The sequence below is a fragment of the Diuraphis noxia genome, unplaced genomic scaffold (assembly GCF_037042655.1).
Source record: "Diuraphis noxia isolate RWA-SAM2 unplaced genomic scaffold, SU_Dnox_SAM2 contig0003, whole genome shotgun sequence".
NCBI lineage: Eukaryota > Metazoa > Arthropoda > Insecta > Hemiptera > Aphididae > Diuraphis > Diuraphis noxia.
In genome coordinates, this window is record NW_028301713.1 from 51,416,645 (window position 1) to 51,431,056 (window position 14,412).

At 27.7% G+C, this 14,412-nt stretch overlaps 1 protein-coding gene across 5 annotated transcripts in view; it reads left to right on the forward strand.

The window, feature by feature from the left end:
* The first annotated feature begins 792 nt into the window (after positions 1 to 792).
* mim (missing-in-metastasis) overlaps positions 793 to 14,412 on the forward strand; it is a 36,954-nt gene continuing 23,334 nt past the window's right edge. The window contains exons 1-3 of one of the 5 annotated variants that reach the window (XM_089222316.1): positions 795 to 1,186; positions 1,259 to 1,383; positions 12,214 to 12,275. In XM_089222316.1, coding sequence (XP_089078442.1) covers positions 1,309 to 1,383; positions 12,214 to 12,275 — 137 coding nt within the window. In that variant the 5' untranslated portion in view covers positions 795 to 1,186; positions 1,259 to 1,308. Of the gene's footprint in view, positions 1,384 to 12,213; positions 12,276 to 14,412 lie in introns of all 5 variants that reach the window. The other 4 variants (XM_089222318.1, XM_089222319.1, XM_089222315.1 and 1 more) reach the window with 4 other exon arrangements.

A 14,412-nucleotide genomic window follows, 5' to 3' on the forward strand; every position in this document is an offset into this window, starting at 1 on the left:
AATATGTGTACAACATATCAAATTGGACAAATTGTACATTATGCCTCCATGACATTATATTATAGTCAACACTCACTAGTAAGTAGTGAGTAGTAGATATCGGTGTAATAAATACAACTTAAAAAAATAAAACATTAACTAAAATACAAATGTGGATACTGGATAAGTAGAAGCAATAATCATTATTGTTTATTATTACAGAAACAATACAAATTTACGATTTTCCTAAGATCGTTCATCATAATTCATAAAAATTTGTAGAGCATAATATATTTATTATATTATATGTTATATATTTTACATCGATTACTAAAATAGTTTTATTAGTATAATAGTAGGTACTTTAGCAATTAGTAGTACACGTTTTTACACTGATAAACAGCCAGATGACCTGCACTACGGGTATAACGTTGTAAATCATGAAAATATTATGTACTCTTAGGGCCAGTATTACAATCATGGGTTATACTCTGATCAGTGATTAACGGTTCTGTGCATAGAGTCAGAGTGTAGATAACCATAGTGAGAATCGAGATCATTCTCAAACTCTCGTACTCAGAGCCTGGACTCCAGCGAATGGTGAATTGGTGAACGAGAGAGGCGAAATTTTGTGAAAGAGTAACGTCGCGACCATGAGTGTGACAACGAGAACGTCGGTCGACATTGCAGTTTAGGTGGGAACAGGGGGCGTACCGCTTCCAAGTAGATGGCGTGCGAGTTGATCGACCCTGTTCTATGGAGTATGGACTGTGGTGCGGTGCCGTTTTGTTTATACACGTTCATACGCGCGCGCACGCACACATACACACGCACGCACGCACAACCACACACAAGTACACCACGGTGGCGGCGACCGCGATGTCGATGTCGATTCCGTCCTCAGTGTTCGTTCATGTCGGACGTGTGTGCGTTTTCGTCGTGGGCATCTCGTATACATTTCCAAACTAAAATAAGTGAAAACGGTTTTGCTTTGATTAATTACAATTTTTTTTTTTAAACCTGACGAGAAAAACGTCGGTCGTGGTACCCGTACCTTCCCATTTGGTTTTTGAATTTTTATTTTTTCAGTGACGAGAACACTATGGATACTCGCATGCGATGATCGACGATCGTTTACACCGAGTAATTGTCGTGGTGGTTTTCGACCGCGAATAAAAGATACTTGAACAAACGGAATAAATAAAAAGTAATAATATCACAATATCATAGTCTATCGTTATTGAACGCGTGTGCTGCGTGCGTTTGTTTTTTCTGTTAGATTGTGTGAGAGACCGTTAGTGTGTGTGTGCGTGTATTACCGCTCACACTATGGAAGGTAACGGGGTCGGCAAAGATTGCAATGCCCTCGGCGGATTGTTCCAACAAATCGTCATGGACTTGAAGGTAATAATTAATAATTAATAATAATAATGATAATAACACCATGGTATGTTGTGCGAATTATCAAAATGTTATTATTATAGTCGTTATCGTTGTTCGTTCTAAAGATGAGTCCGTCACCAATTCATGTCCCTCGATAATACACATGACTGACATGAACGATAGGCATATCACTTGTTCGCGAATAATCGTGAGTGCCGTACTGCCGTTTGCCGTTTACGGTTTATCGTTTATGCTGCTCTACCCGTGTGGCTAATAAACTAAAAATCTCTTGTTCGAACTCATAACGCCAAAGCCTTATTAGATTATATTATGAAAATTAATGTATTGTTATGATATAATATTATACCAATTAAAATAATAAACATATTAAGTCCACGGATACTTGAAATTATACACGAGCTCTGGACATAACTGGATAATATTAAAACGTGTATAGCCCTCAGAGACGAATGAATTAAATAATATGACGTCTCGAGAGTAATCCAAACTAAGAACAATAACTGCCGTCTATAATCTATATAGTTTCGTATTTTGTGTATTGTTATTTTATCAATCCGAGTCCTGCTGAGATACCTATGCGTAGTATTGTAATGATTTCGATCGACCAATAGTTCCATTTTTTTTTCATTTTTCTTTTCTCTTTCCTTTTCCGTGGAGGTTTTACCGCAGAACTCGAGAACCACATAATAATTCCTACGTGATAGGAATGATCGTTCATCATTCACTGGTACGTAATACGTATGTTATGATACTGTTATTATAATAATTATCAAACTTATGGTTCCCTGCAACCGCCGTTCTATTTAATATATTATATACTTAGTACCTATGTTTTTTGTTTTTACGTCACGCGATTTATACGAGTTTTATTTTTGTTTGTCGATGCCATTTCGTTTATTATTATACTACTAGGTATAACATTTCGTCGTAACATATCCATAAAACGACAAATGTTTACGAATTCCACCCACTCGCCACATTCGATATTTTTAGTCACATCGTTACATGTGTTACGTGTATAATATTACTCTTTACTCGGACAACGTTTATGAACTCTACTAATGTTTAAGGTTTAAGCTATATAGTCCCTAAGGTTTTAATTGGTATAGTTAATAGATAGGAATTGTATAGGTGGATATATTATGGTTTATAATTATGGATAGAATATAATAACTTCTTAGTAGCACAAATAATTAAAAACAGTGCTTGATTTGGAAAAAAAATAGAAGGGGGACTCAGCAGATGTTTGATGAACAAGCGTTCCACAAAAAATTAACCGTCACATTAGCGTGGGGGGAAAAGCCCCCCACACCCCCCTTTATCCACCCATAATCCAAAAAAATAATTTTATTATACAAACATATATTAAAAGAAAAACACACTTGTTTGTTAATTATTTTTTTAAGACATTAAATTATATACAATCAATTAATAATTCTACATAATTCTACATATTAAATAAGGTCCATAAATGTTCATATGATTTATATGATTGGTTATTCCTAAATAAGGTTTATAGTACAGGCGTACAGCTATACTCCGTACCACTAGAGACGCATACGACGGCTGGCGAAAATTCGTTTTTTTCGCGTACGAGCATATGCGTTCTCTCGTGGTAGTCGTGGTACGGAGTATAGTATACCTTTATACCTTCGTATCACTAATGTACCTATTGAAATGTACAAATATTATGGCAATAGCCTTTAGGTATATTTTGCATCAGAAAAACTGATGATTTACAAATTCTCTATAGTAAATGTTGCGTTCCCAGCGTTCCGTTTCAAATAATTAGAAAAGGGGTACGCTAAAAAAAAATTTAAAAAGAAGGGGGACTCCGTCCCCCCCGCCCCCCCCCAAATCAAGCACTGATTAAAAAGTAACACGAAAAATAACAATATAGATACCTAATTATCCTATCCATCAATAGGTAGCAAAATAGTAGTCAATAATTACTATTTTTAACCAGGATTTTATTAATCGCGCCGACAGAATATTCCTCGGAATATTCCTTAAAATATAATCTGTGATACAACTTAAAATTTATAGTTTTGGTATAAAATATCCATCATTCCACCACTGCTTGTAAACTGTTTTGATTCATAATTCACTTGTAGGTTCTATAGGGTTCCATCCCGGGTTCCATTAAAAACTAAAACACTTAAACTTTACCATAGTATTTACCGGAGTATTTACTATTTAACTACCTATGATAATTACTCGTAGATACACTTGACAAAAATTTTCCATTCTGATTTTGTATTTTGTTTTTGCTGAATTAATATTTAGGTACCTATATACTCTTATTGCCGGAGGGCGTAGGTATTGTCATTGACCAGGACTAGAAAAAAATATTGAATAAATATAATGATATGAATATTTAAGAATAATGCTCGGAATAATGCGAGCAACAACATCTCTTTTTCACTCTATAAACGTTCTAAATCCTTTGAAATATTGAAACTTAATACTCGGTAAAAATGGATCTAAAAATGAAACTCATTTGGTAGGCTCTTTGTATGTTTGATAATAAACCACAGTTTTCAACCTAATTTACTTTTTATTCTTATTTTAGATAGAGTAAAGGTGCCTATAGATGTATATAATAATTATAAATGTATATATTTTTCAACTTATCCTCAATCACTATGCCCGAAAATCTGTAAACAGATTGTAAATGTTTTATTTTCTAAACAAAAATTTTAAAAAGAAAAGTGCCTAACTATTATAAAATATATGAATTTGGTACCTTCATGTAAACAAAATTATGTTTGAATTTCTCTTTCTTGGGATAGAACAAAGGTATCTAATATTTGAAATATTAATAGAGTATATAAGAGTATAAATAACATTCCAAATGGAAACAAAACTTTTATTACGCTTAATATTAAAATTATCAGTTAAGTAGCTATATGAGGGACATTTGCATATTATATTAGAACTTATAATAATATAATTAAGGTAATATTTAAATCAGCACTTTTAATACTTATCTGGTCGTTTTAATGGATACAATTCGTTGAATTTTGCAAAACCGATAAATTACTAATTATTAAGTCTGGTACCTATAATAGGTATAATAATATGTAATAAGTAATACCTTGATAACCGTTTGTATTAATTAATATTGTTTTTTTACACACTATCATTGATCCTAATAATCTGTTTAGACCCCGGTTTAGACTTTGATTTCTATGGTCATTAAAGGCATAATAATAGTTATAGTAGAAGTGTATTTCGTGAATTTATAATAATAAGCATATACCTAAGTACTTTTATCTACATACTACTATACTAGGTACACCACATTTAAAAATTATGCAAATAGGTACCTGCGTAAAAAACATTGCAAATGAAATCAATGCTTAATTGTTTTCAATCTTGAATCATACGTATTATAAATTTATAGTATGTGCATCTCAAAATACCTACCATGTCTTACAATCTATAAATGTCAGTATAAAACGAGGTATAAAATCATTTCCTATTTCGGAGTAAATTATCCTACTACACACGTCCAGATAAAAAGGATATAATTTATATATATATATATATAATGCATTTAATGTCCTTTATTCAATGAAAATATTGGGCAAGGTTTTCTGTTTATTAGAAGACGAGTGTATCTTGTCATTGAGTAGGTCACTGTAATAACCGTAACCATTTTCCTCCAAAAATTAGATACCGTTTCCCTCGACTATCCAATTTACTCCTAAATAAAATCATTTTATCGACTTTCCATTTCCAATAATGCACTAAGAATAAGAACAATATTTTTATGTTTAACACTAATACGGGCACTAATATAATCTCGAAATTTCAGCAAAAAATTAATATCAGTTTTAAAAAAAAAAAAACATTAGTCAGATAAATAATTATTTTACCTTATTTTACCCTTAATTTAACTTTTTGAAACTTTTTGTATTATCTACTTAAACATTTCTTTGTTTTGAAATTTGATTATCGCATTGTCTATTGCTTCATACCTATAACCGTTTTTTGTTTGGTAGTCTAGATTGTTTTGGAATATGATTACTTCTCATCATATGATAAATATCTGTTTGAATTTGTTTCGCAGTTTTGGGCCGCATAAATGAATTTAGTTTATTTTATAAGAATATCGTAGTTATGTATTTTAATATTTGGAGGAAGATGGACATATTAAGTTTAGTCCAAACAAATATTTCTAACCTTTAAAAAATTTCTTAACAAATGGTCAATGAAGGAAATCAGTATCTCATTTTTGTTGAAAAAAGGACCTGTCTACAAAGTGTAATGCATATTGTGTTTCATTTAAATTCATTGATAAATTATTGCATACGAAAAACAACTCTAAGCAGAGACGGTCTATCAACCTACATTAGTATATACTTTATGATATAGTCATATAGGTATCTAATTTAGTATTTATATTAAAATTGCCTGCAAACTAGGTAAGTTACTGCCTATATATAATAGTACCTAATTTATCTTACTATTGAGTATTGGGTAGTAATAATATGTAGGTTGAATCAATTTTGGACGAAAATATTGTATTTATTACCTAAACAGTTAATATTTAATTATTAATTATTAATTATAGTATAATATGTATTAGGTAATACATATTGTAAATTGTACATCGTATATTACCTATATTGTTATTAAATCTTAGTCATAACAGGTTTACCGGTGTTCATGGGGTAAAATGGCAATAGCTTAAAATTAATCTAAATATTTTGATTATATTTTTACTGATTGTATTATGTACTCGTACCTATAAAATATAATATTTTAAATTTTAAACTACAAAATCGATTGCAAATTTTATTGATTTCAATGAAGATTTTAATCGAAATTAAAAAAAAAAAAAAATACCTAGGTAGTACAAATACTCAAAATCTTATGAAATTTTCCTTGTTTGGTAAATGTTTATAAAAGGCTCGGTAATAGGTGAGAACGAGGGTGAGAAATTCTTTATTTTTGAGTTACAGCCAAAAAAACAATACGGATTTTGTTCGATTACTGATTGCGTGAAAAATCTGGTTTTCCTTAATTTTATTTATGTTTTATTAGATTATATTGAAAAATACTTCATATTTTACCATTTTTCGCCAAGTATTATAGGTATTAGGTACCTACTAGTGTCTAGTACTCGTTTTCTTTCGGAAACCCCATTCAATATTGAGACTGGAAAACATTTAGTGCTCCAGAAAGTGATGCTAGACCCAACAAAAATGTAAAAGAACATATCGCAAATTTCCCCTCTCCTTGCAACAGCACTGATAAAATCTCTTAAAATTCTTTTGTCTTAGTGATAAACTAAGCGTATTAATAATATTATTTGATAAAATTAAAACTAGAATTCTTAAAGATATACCTAAATTTTAAATTTTTTAGAACTAAAATAATTTTTTCTGTAATGCCTAGTAGTTTTTATGAAAACGTCGATGTTATTCATTGTAGTCCTAGCACTTAGTTGCTGGTAGGTGCTACGCTAAATTTTATACTCTTAGAGGTATACCTATATATATTGTCAATATCTTGTTTTTATGAAGTTATATTATAAAATAAATAGGTAGGTAACTCGTAAATGCCACTATTCATGTTAAAACTGTTTATTATTATTATATAGATATACATTCATTAGTACTTATGGTTTTGCAGTTGTGTAATGAACTTTAAATTAAAAATTAAATAAATAGGTAGTCGATATAATATGTCAACTATACATATTTTGTGCACATACTTTGAACTTTTTTCCACCGAAATTTTTAGTAGAATACTGACTACGTGGCCTATGACATGCTGTATCAAATTGTACACCATTTACTAAGAATATCTTTCCGTTTCTATTTTATTATATAGTTTGCTTTAGTGTTGTGCTGTTCAACTATATAACTGTAGTTTATTCTGTTGGCGGCCACTGCGAAATGGTAGGCATACATCCGAGCATACATCCATAAATGGTCAAGAGACCGGTTTTTACTCGTATTTGAAGTATTATGTGTGTAATGTGCATATTGTTTATGTACTAAGTTACAACGATTCCATCGTCTGACAGCACTGACGACGTATCTGAATTACGTATAAATAATGTAAATTTATTTAGTTCAATCATATTATGGACGTTAAGTGTAGTCAGGACCGGCCCAAGGTATTTTGACGCCCCGGGCAAATTTTTGAAAGGCGCCCTTAATCAAAGGCTCCATAATACATTTAATACTTTTTATACTTACCTACATATTTTGTTTAAAATTCTTATACTTATGGATAGGTAAATGATTGCAAAACTTATTTGGATACAATTTATATTATAGACGCCTAGATCTAGATCGGCTGTAACACATACTTTTTTGGTTTTCCCGAGTTAATGAATATAATAAGATATAATATATTATCATTGTATATTATTTTTTAATTATTTGTAATATAATAATAAAAACTGGAAAGTGGAGTAAAATATATAACAGAATATTCTGTCATGGTTAATTTAGTCATTTAGCTATATTATTGTCAATGTGAATAAATATTACGCTAAAATTTATAAAATATTCGTGTATTAAATGCGCCCCTAACAAAGTAGCGCCCCGGGCTACCAACAGGTTCGCCCGTATCTTGGGCCGGCACTGAGTGTAGTCTTGTCGAGTACTATGGTACTATGGTACCTACATAATACGTTTTATTTAACATTTATTTAACTAGGTATATTGTTTTATTTAATTTAGAAATACCAATCTAATACTTAATCAATTAATAAGTAGTAATGTGCAATTTTTAACTTATAATATTAAATTATTCAAAACTGATCTATTTAAAAATAAAATGTAAAATACTGGGCATTCGTAGTAAGTACTAAGATCTAAGTTATGTACGTAATAGTTGTTACTGAGGTTCTCCCCTCAATTATCCCACTTCGTATTGTAATGATAAGCTAAAACCTCGGCTAAAACACTCGCATAAAAATACAATTAGTAACTAGCTAGTATAGTGAAATTTTCTATGGTAGGTAGCTGTTTATTTATGGGGAACATGTTTTGGTTAAAAAAAATTTAAATTTACCCAGGAGTAGGTAATTATTATATTACAAGAATATTTGTACGAATTTAAAATGTTGTAACTCTTATTAATTTTAGTATAATATCATGTAACTTTTATTTTTTCAAAATGTTAATGTTATGGGACTTTATTTTAATTATCATCGTTGTATCTGATTTCCTATTAAAGATCGATTTTCAATACTCTAGGTAAAGACCATGTCACTTTCTGTATATTCCGATTCGTTGACTTGAGAGGCGGGGTCCTCTGGAACCAAAGCTCGAGAGTTCCAATTATTTTGTCACATAATTCATATACATATTGTAAATTGTAATCAAAACGTTTACATTTTGGACTCCGTCCTCCGCGTTATAATTATTACATTTTTGTATGCAAGTATTTTATTTATTTTAGTCTAGCATGTAATTAGTACCCATGTATGCTTACTTTTGTAATTGTTATGCTTTTGGTTAAAGCAAATAATATAAAATTTTGTAAGAACTCTACTCTATCCCTTATATATAAAAATACCTAATTAATTTCCTAACTTTCCTATGCATTTATTTAACACTTAATTAGTATGTATTTTCACAAACGGGCCCAAAAATCTTCTGTCGTATCTGTTCACAAAAACTTGGCTGAAACAATGTTTCAAATTTTCACATGTGTCCATTCTAATTGAATTTAAAATGCATGTGGAATACACTTTCATTATCTTGGAAACCTTGTTAATTTTGCAATATGAACTTATACTTTGTAATGGATGAATATTATTCATTTAAACACTTTTTAAATGATATATAGATACTTACAACATTTTTTTACCGTGTGATTAAAATATTTCAAGTTATGGTATTTAAATTAATTATAACAGTTTTCATTGATTATTTTCGGGGTGTACAGGTTGATATCTCAAATGAAGAACAGGAAGTAAAAACTGGTTTTTGTTTAACAGGTCAATATGTTGACGATGGTCTTCGAGAGTGTGATGTTGTTAATATGAAAGCAAATTATAATACATAGTGTGAAGTTGTCCAAAGTCAATATTTCATAAAAAAAATTGCATTTCACTCTTTTAACCCACTTTTAATACCCCTACACAAAATTCCCCACCAAATTGTAATCAATTAAATTTTAAATTTATATCCTTAAAAAAAGTTAGCTAAGAATAATAAAATAAACATAAAATAGAAGTAATATCTTAAAATATTATATTGTATTAGTTAAGTGTTAAAATTAATTGCTTCTCTTGTTTTAAAATATTAGTATATATACCTAAATAGGTAATGTGTCAATTAGGAATGTTAAGTTTCGAAGTACTTATCTGAAAGAAAAATGTTAATTATTTTAAACAAATAAAATAATACTTTTTATTGCTGTCGAAGTCTGTCTTTGTTTTTTTCAAATGACTTATGTTTAAAGTAGAAATTTAAAAAAACGTCATTGCAGATATGTATAAATAATTATTGGGCATAATCGCTATACAAATTAGATATCATCAAAAATAAATAAACATACCTACTCTGGATGTTCTTACATTTAAATTTAATTATAGATTAATTTATTGATGTATACATACTATAGTATTAACTTAATACATATAACAACACATAATTGGTTCAGTCTGCTAAACGCAAATTATAGGTACATTTTTATGACGGAGATAACACATGCCGGTTGTGATGTTTTCTTGATGTTAATAAATTCCAACTACCTATGTTGACTCGTAAAACGTCGAAGGTCCAATATGAGATAATTCATAAAAATGTATTAATGTTTATTTATTATTATAAGATCATTGTAAATATTTAAAAATATTAATTAATGTTGTATGTTGTAGGTACCTATATTTAATTATCTAAGTAAAAATGTATAACCTACTATTTATAGAAAACATATTGAATTTTATTGACTCCACTTATTAGTTAGGTATTTTTAATTGCTTACATAATATATTGATCTATTTCTTTGGTTTTTAAAAATATTGTGTCCTATGAATTATATACTAATCAAATTGATCTATAATTTATAATAATCATACACCTGTATTAAAAGTTAACTTAAATAAACAAATGGTGTAAAAATATATATATCTAATACATTTAAGTGTTTTGTTTTGTATAAGTCCGGAATCCCTTATAACTTATTGACACTTTCTGGTGTTATGCATGTAATAAATATACTCTGCTTGTAACAAATAAAAAAAAACTTAAAGAAAGCTATTTTAATTTATTTACTTTAACCTATATTGATTTAAACTTGTTTTGTAAAGAAAGATATATATATATTTAATAGAGGTACCTATTTTAAATTTTTATGATGTTACCACTTCAATAAAATGTTAATAATTTATTGTTTTGTATAACTATTTAAATATTAGGTTGTAAAAAATATTTAATTTAACTAGGTTAGTTGTTAGGTATCTTAGGTATACCTATTGTTAGATGATAGGTAGAGCAACAAATAAAATGATTTTTATGCATTAATGCGTTTTAAATGTATTTAATCACTTAAACCATTATTTACTAAGTATGCAACAACACTGGCTTCAACATAATCTAATTTATCATAGATAACATTTTGTGAACCCTGACTCGAGGGGCTAACACACAAAATGTATAGCCAAGTGGGGAAACATAAAACGTCGAGGAATGATCTAAGCTAAAATGATAAAGTTCCATTTAATATAAGTTCATATACATAGCAGAATTTTAGCCTCTATCTCAATTTTAATATTAATTTTGTTTGCATAATTATTATTATTGTTATAAATTAATTGATTGGTATCTTAGTACCTATATTTACATATTATATACTTTTTTGAAATATATTTTTGTTTATTATGTAGAATTTTGGAAGTTTATAAAGAATTTAATACCCAATGCCAACTTCAAAAGCTCGTAAAAAATCAATTTGACTTTTCAATTAAGTTCTATTATTTGTTAAATATATAGAAAAACTTAAGAAGAATTTAACTCTAAATAATATGTTGATTTTCGTGATTTGATGAATTTTATCACGCATTTGGTTTTTTGTCATAAAAATTTGTTTTAGCAAAAAAAAAAACTAATAAAGCTCAAAATTCCTACAAATAGCTTTAAAAAAATGCAATATTTTGAAAATTGTATTGTGAAGAAAAATCGATGATATAATCATTCAGTGAAAATTGTATGTAGATGCGATTGTTTTTTTTAGAGTTACGCTAAAAAAACAAATTGGATTTTTTTTCTAAAACTCATTTTTCATAAAAATCTCCGTTTTTTCTTAATTTTTTGTTTGTTTTTCCTGTCGCTTTTGAAATTTATCAAGAATTTTTTACTTTTGACCCCTCCAAAGTACTAACTAAATTCTTTTTCCTACCAGAAAATATTCCGATGAAGAAAATCAAAACATTTTTTTTTTTGTTCCAAGAGGTGACTACAGACACAAAAAACATTGTAAAATCAATTCATTAATCGCTCCGCTTAGAATTTAAAAAGATATTGATCGGATAAATTGAAAAATTAGCCTATAACAATAAGGCACCCGTTAAACGTGCGCAAACGGTAATCAGTTGCCAATTATTACCGTGTAGAAGCAGGAAACCATATGAAAGAACATCATATAGTATTATAATTTATAAGGTACCATGATTAGTATTTGCTAGTTACAACGATTTATATTTGGCAATAGTTTTACTCAAACTATAGTCGATTTTAGTGACTGTAACAAACCTGCGTAATATGCATTAGCCTGTTAATAAAGTTTTATTGTATAAGTTATCTTCTTGAAATATCATATTTGTAATTATTTTATATTTATAATTTTAAATTTCAGAATGGAACTCCAATGTGGGAAGATTTCATGGTAAAAGCCACAAAACTTCATACTTGTCTTCGGTAAGTTGAATTAGTAATTGAATAATTAAACGTTAAAATAGATGATATTATAAAATATTTGAAATAAATATTAATCATTATTACATATCATACAATTAATTATTTTGAAAATCTCATTGTTTGAATAAAATAAAATTATATCGGTACGTTAAAAGCTTCAAGTATAGGTATACTCACGAAGGGTATATTTTTAAATTACAACAATATAACTACGAACGTTATTCTTTGTTTAAATTTCCTTCAAATTTACACTTCAAATATTTATATAAAAAAAATAAAACTATACTCATATATATTGTTTAGATTATTCGGTTGTATGAAGTACTACTTATAGCTATGTATTATATTTTCAAGCTTTTTTAACAAGCAAGGACATTTTTATCGATATTTAAAAAAAAATAAAAAAACATAAAAATCCCAAATTTTAAAATCAATACAGTATTATGACTGTAGTCTATTGAGAATCTAAAATAAAAATAATGCCCATCTAATACAATATTGGTTAATCCTTATCACTTGGCCATGCGTCCATAAACTTGTTTTTCAATTTGCATTAATTAAATTCGTACTTGCTTCTATGTGTTTAAATATTTATTTATTTATTTTAGACAAGTTATAAAATATATCTAATCAAAAATTTATATTTTTACAGCAATTTACTAACTAATTAGTAATGTTACCAACTGGCCATATTAAATATTCGAACAAAATTCACAATAGTTCGATTATAATGGTTAAAATTTACAATAATAATCTATTTATCTATATATAGATCACTTTAATTACATTATAATATTTGTTATTTATTTTGATAAATATTAATATCAGATTTACATTTACGTAATAAAATGTAGTTATGCAAAAGAGAAAAAAATTAATTATCAATTTTTTTTTATTTTAAAAGTTCGGGGCTCGTTTCAATTATGTTAAAATAAAAAAAATTCAGCCGGGTGTCTATTCAACCTCAAAAATAAGGGTTCGTAACTTATATTATCTGTTGAGATGTTAACTATGCCACTTATGTAAGAATATCAATGAAAAAAAAAATTTAAACCAACTAAAACATATTCTGTATTGACACTCTTATTAAACCCTATATATATATATTTTATCCACTATATTAATTTGGCCGTCTTTTTTTTCATCATAATATCATATTATAGTTTTAATAAAATATAGTTGCATATTGTAAGTTTCATTTACATGAATAGGCATGTTTACCTAACGTGTTTTCTTTATAAGTACTAAAAATGTTTACCAGCCTATTTATTTTTTCTACCCATAAGTAATATTTTTTTTATTTAATATACATAGATACTTTCTGATTATTTGAATAAAACTTTAATAAACATACCTAGTTTAATATTATACATTACTTAAACTGTAATTAATAGTTTTACGCATAACAAAATATTTCTGTAATAATAATTATTAAACTGTGTTCATACTTATTATTAATATATTTTTTTTTTTTTTTTTTTTTTTGTTAATAATATAAAACACAAACTAATGTAGATTTCGTATTGTGTATACCATAATTTAAAATGAACCACATATTTCAAAAATCGAATGAAACTTAATATATTTTATCATCAATTAGTATATATCATTCAATAAATTATGTATTGTATAACAAATAGTATACCTAGAAACAATAATATAATAAATACTTCCTTCACTACATAATTTTCTTATCATTTTAGGTTTTAAGTAAAGCCTATATAGAATACTTGTTATTACTTTATAGGTTCTTATAATTTGGTTAATTATTATAATCTTTGGTCTGTAAATAATTTCGTAGTACAATATAGTAGATATTTCTAAAAAATATTTTTATAACTTTTTGTGTGTCGTACTTGTGTTTTATACTTTAAATTTATAGTATACTGCTGCTCTAAGTTATGTAAAGGCAAGTGATGCAAGACTTATTCACTAGTCTGCATGTATATACTGCAGAAATCTCCGACTCGTGCATATTTTGTTAATAATTTAATTAGAATTAGAATTAATTAATTAATTATTTAAGTGAATTTTTTCCATAAACTTTTGAATTGTATGTATACCTACATCAATATGTAACTTATTAGCAATTTATTGAAAAGTTATAATGACCGATTTTTATTATTTATATGTGATT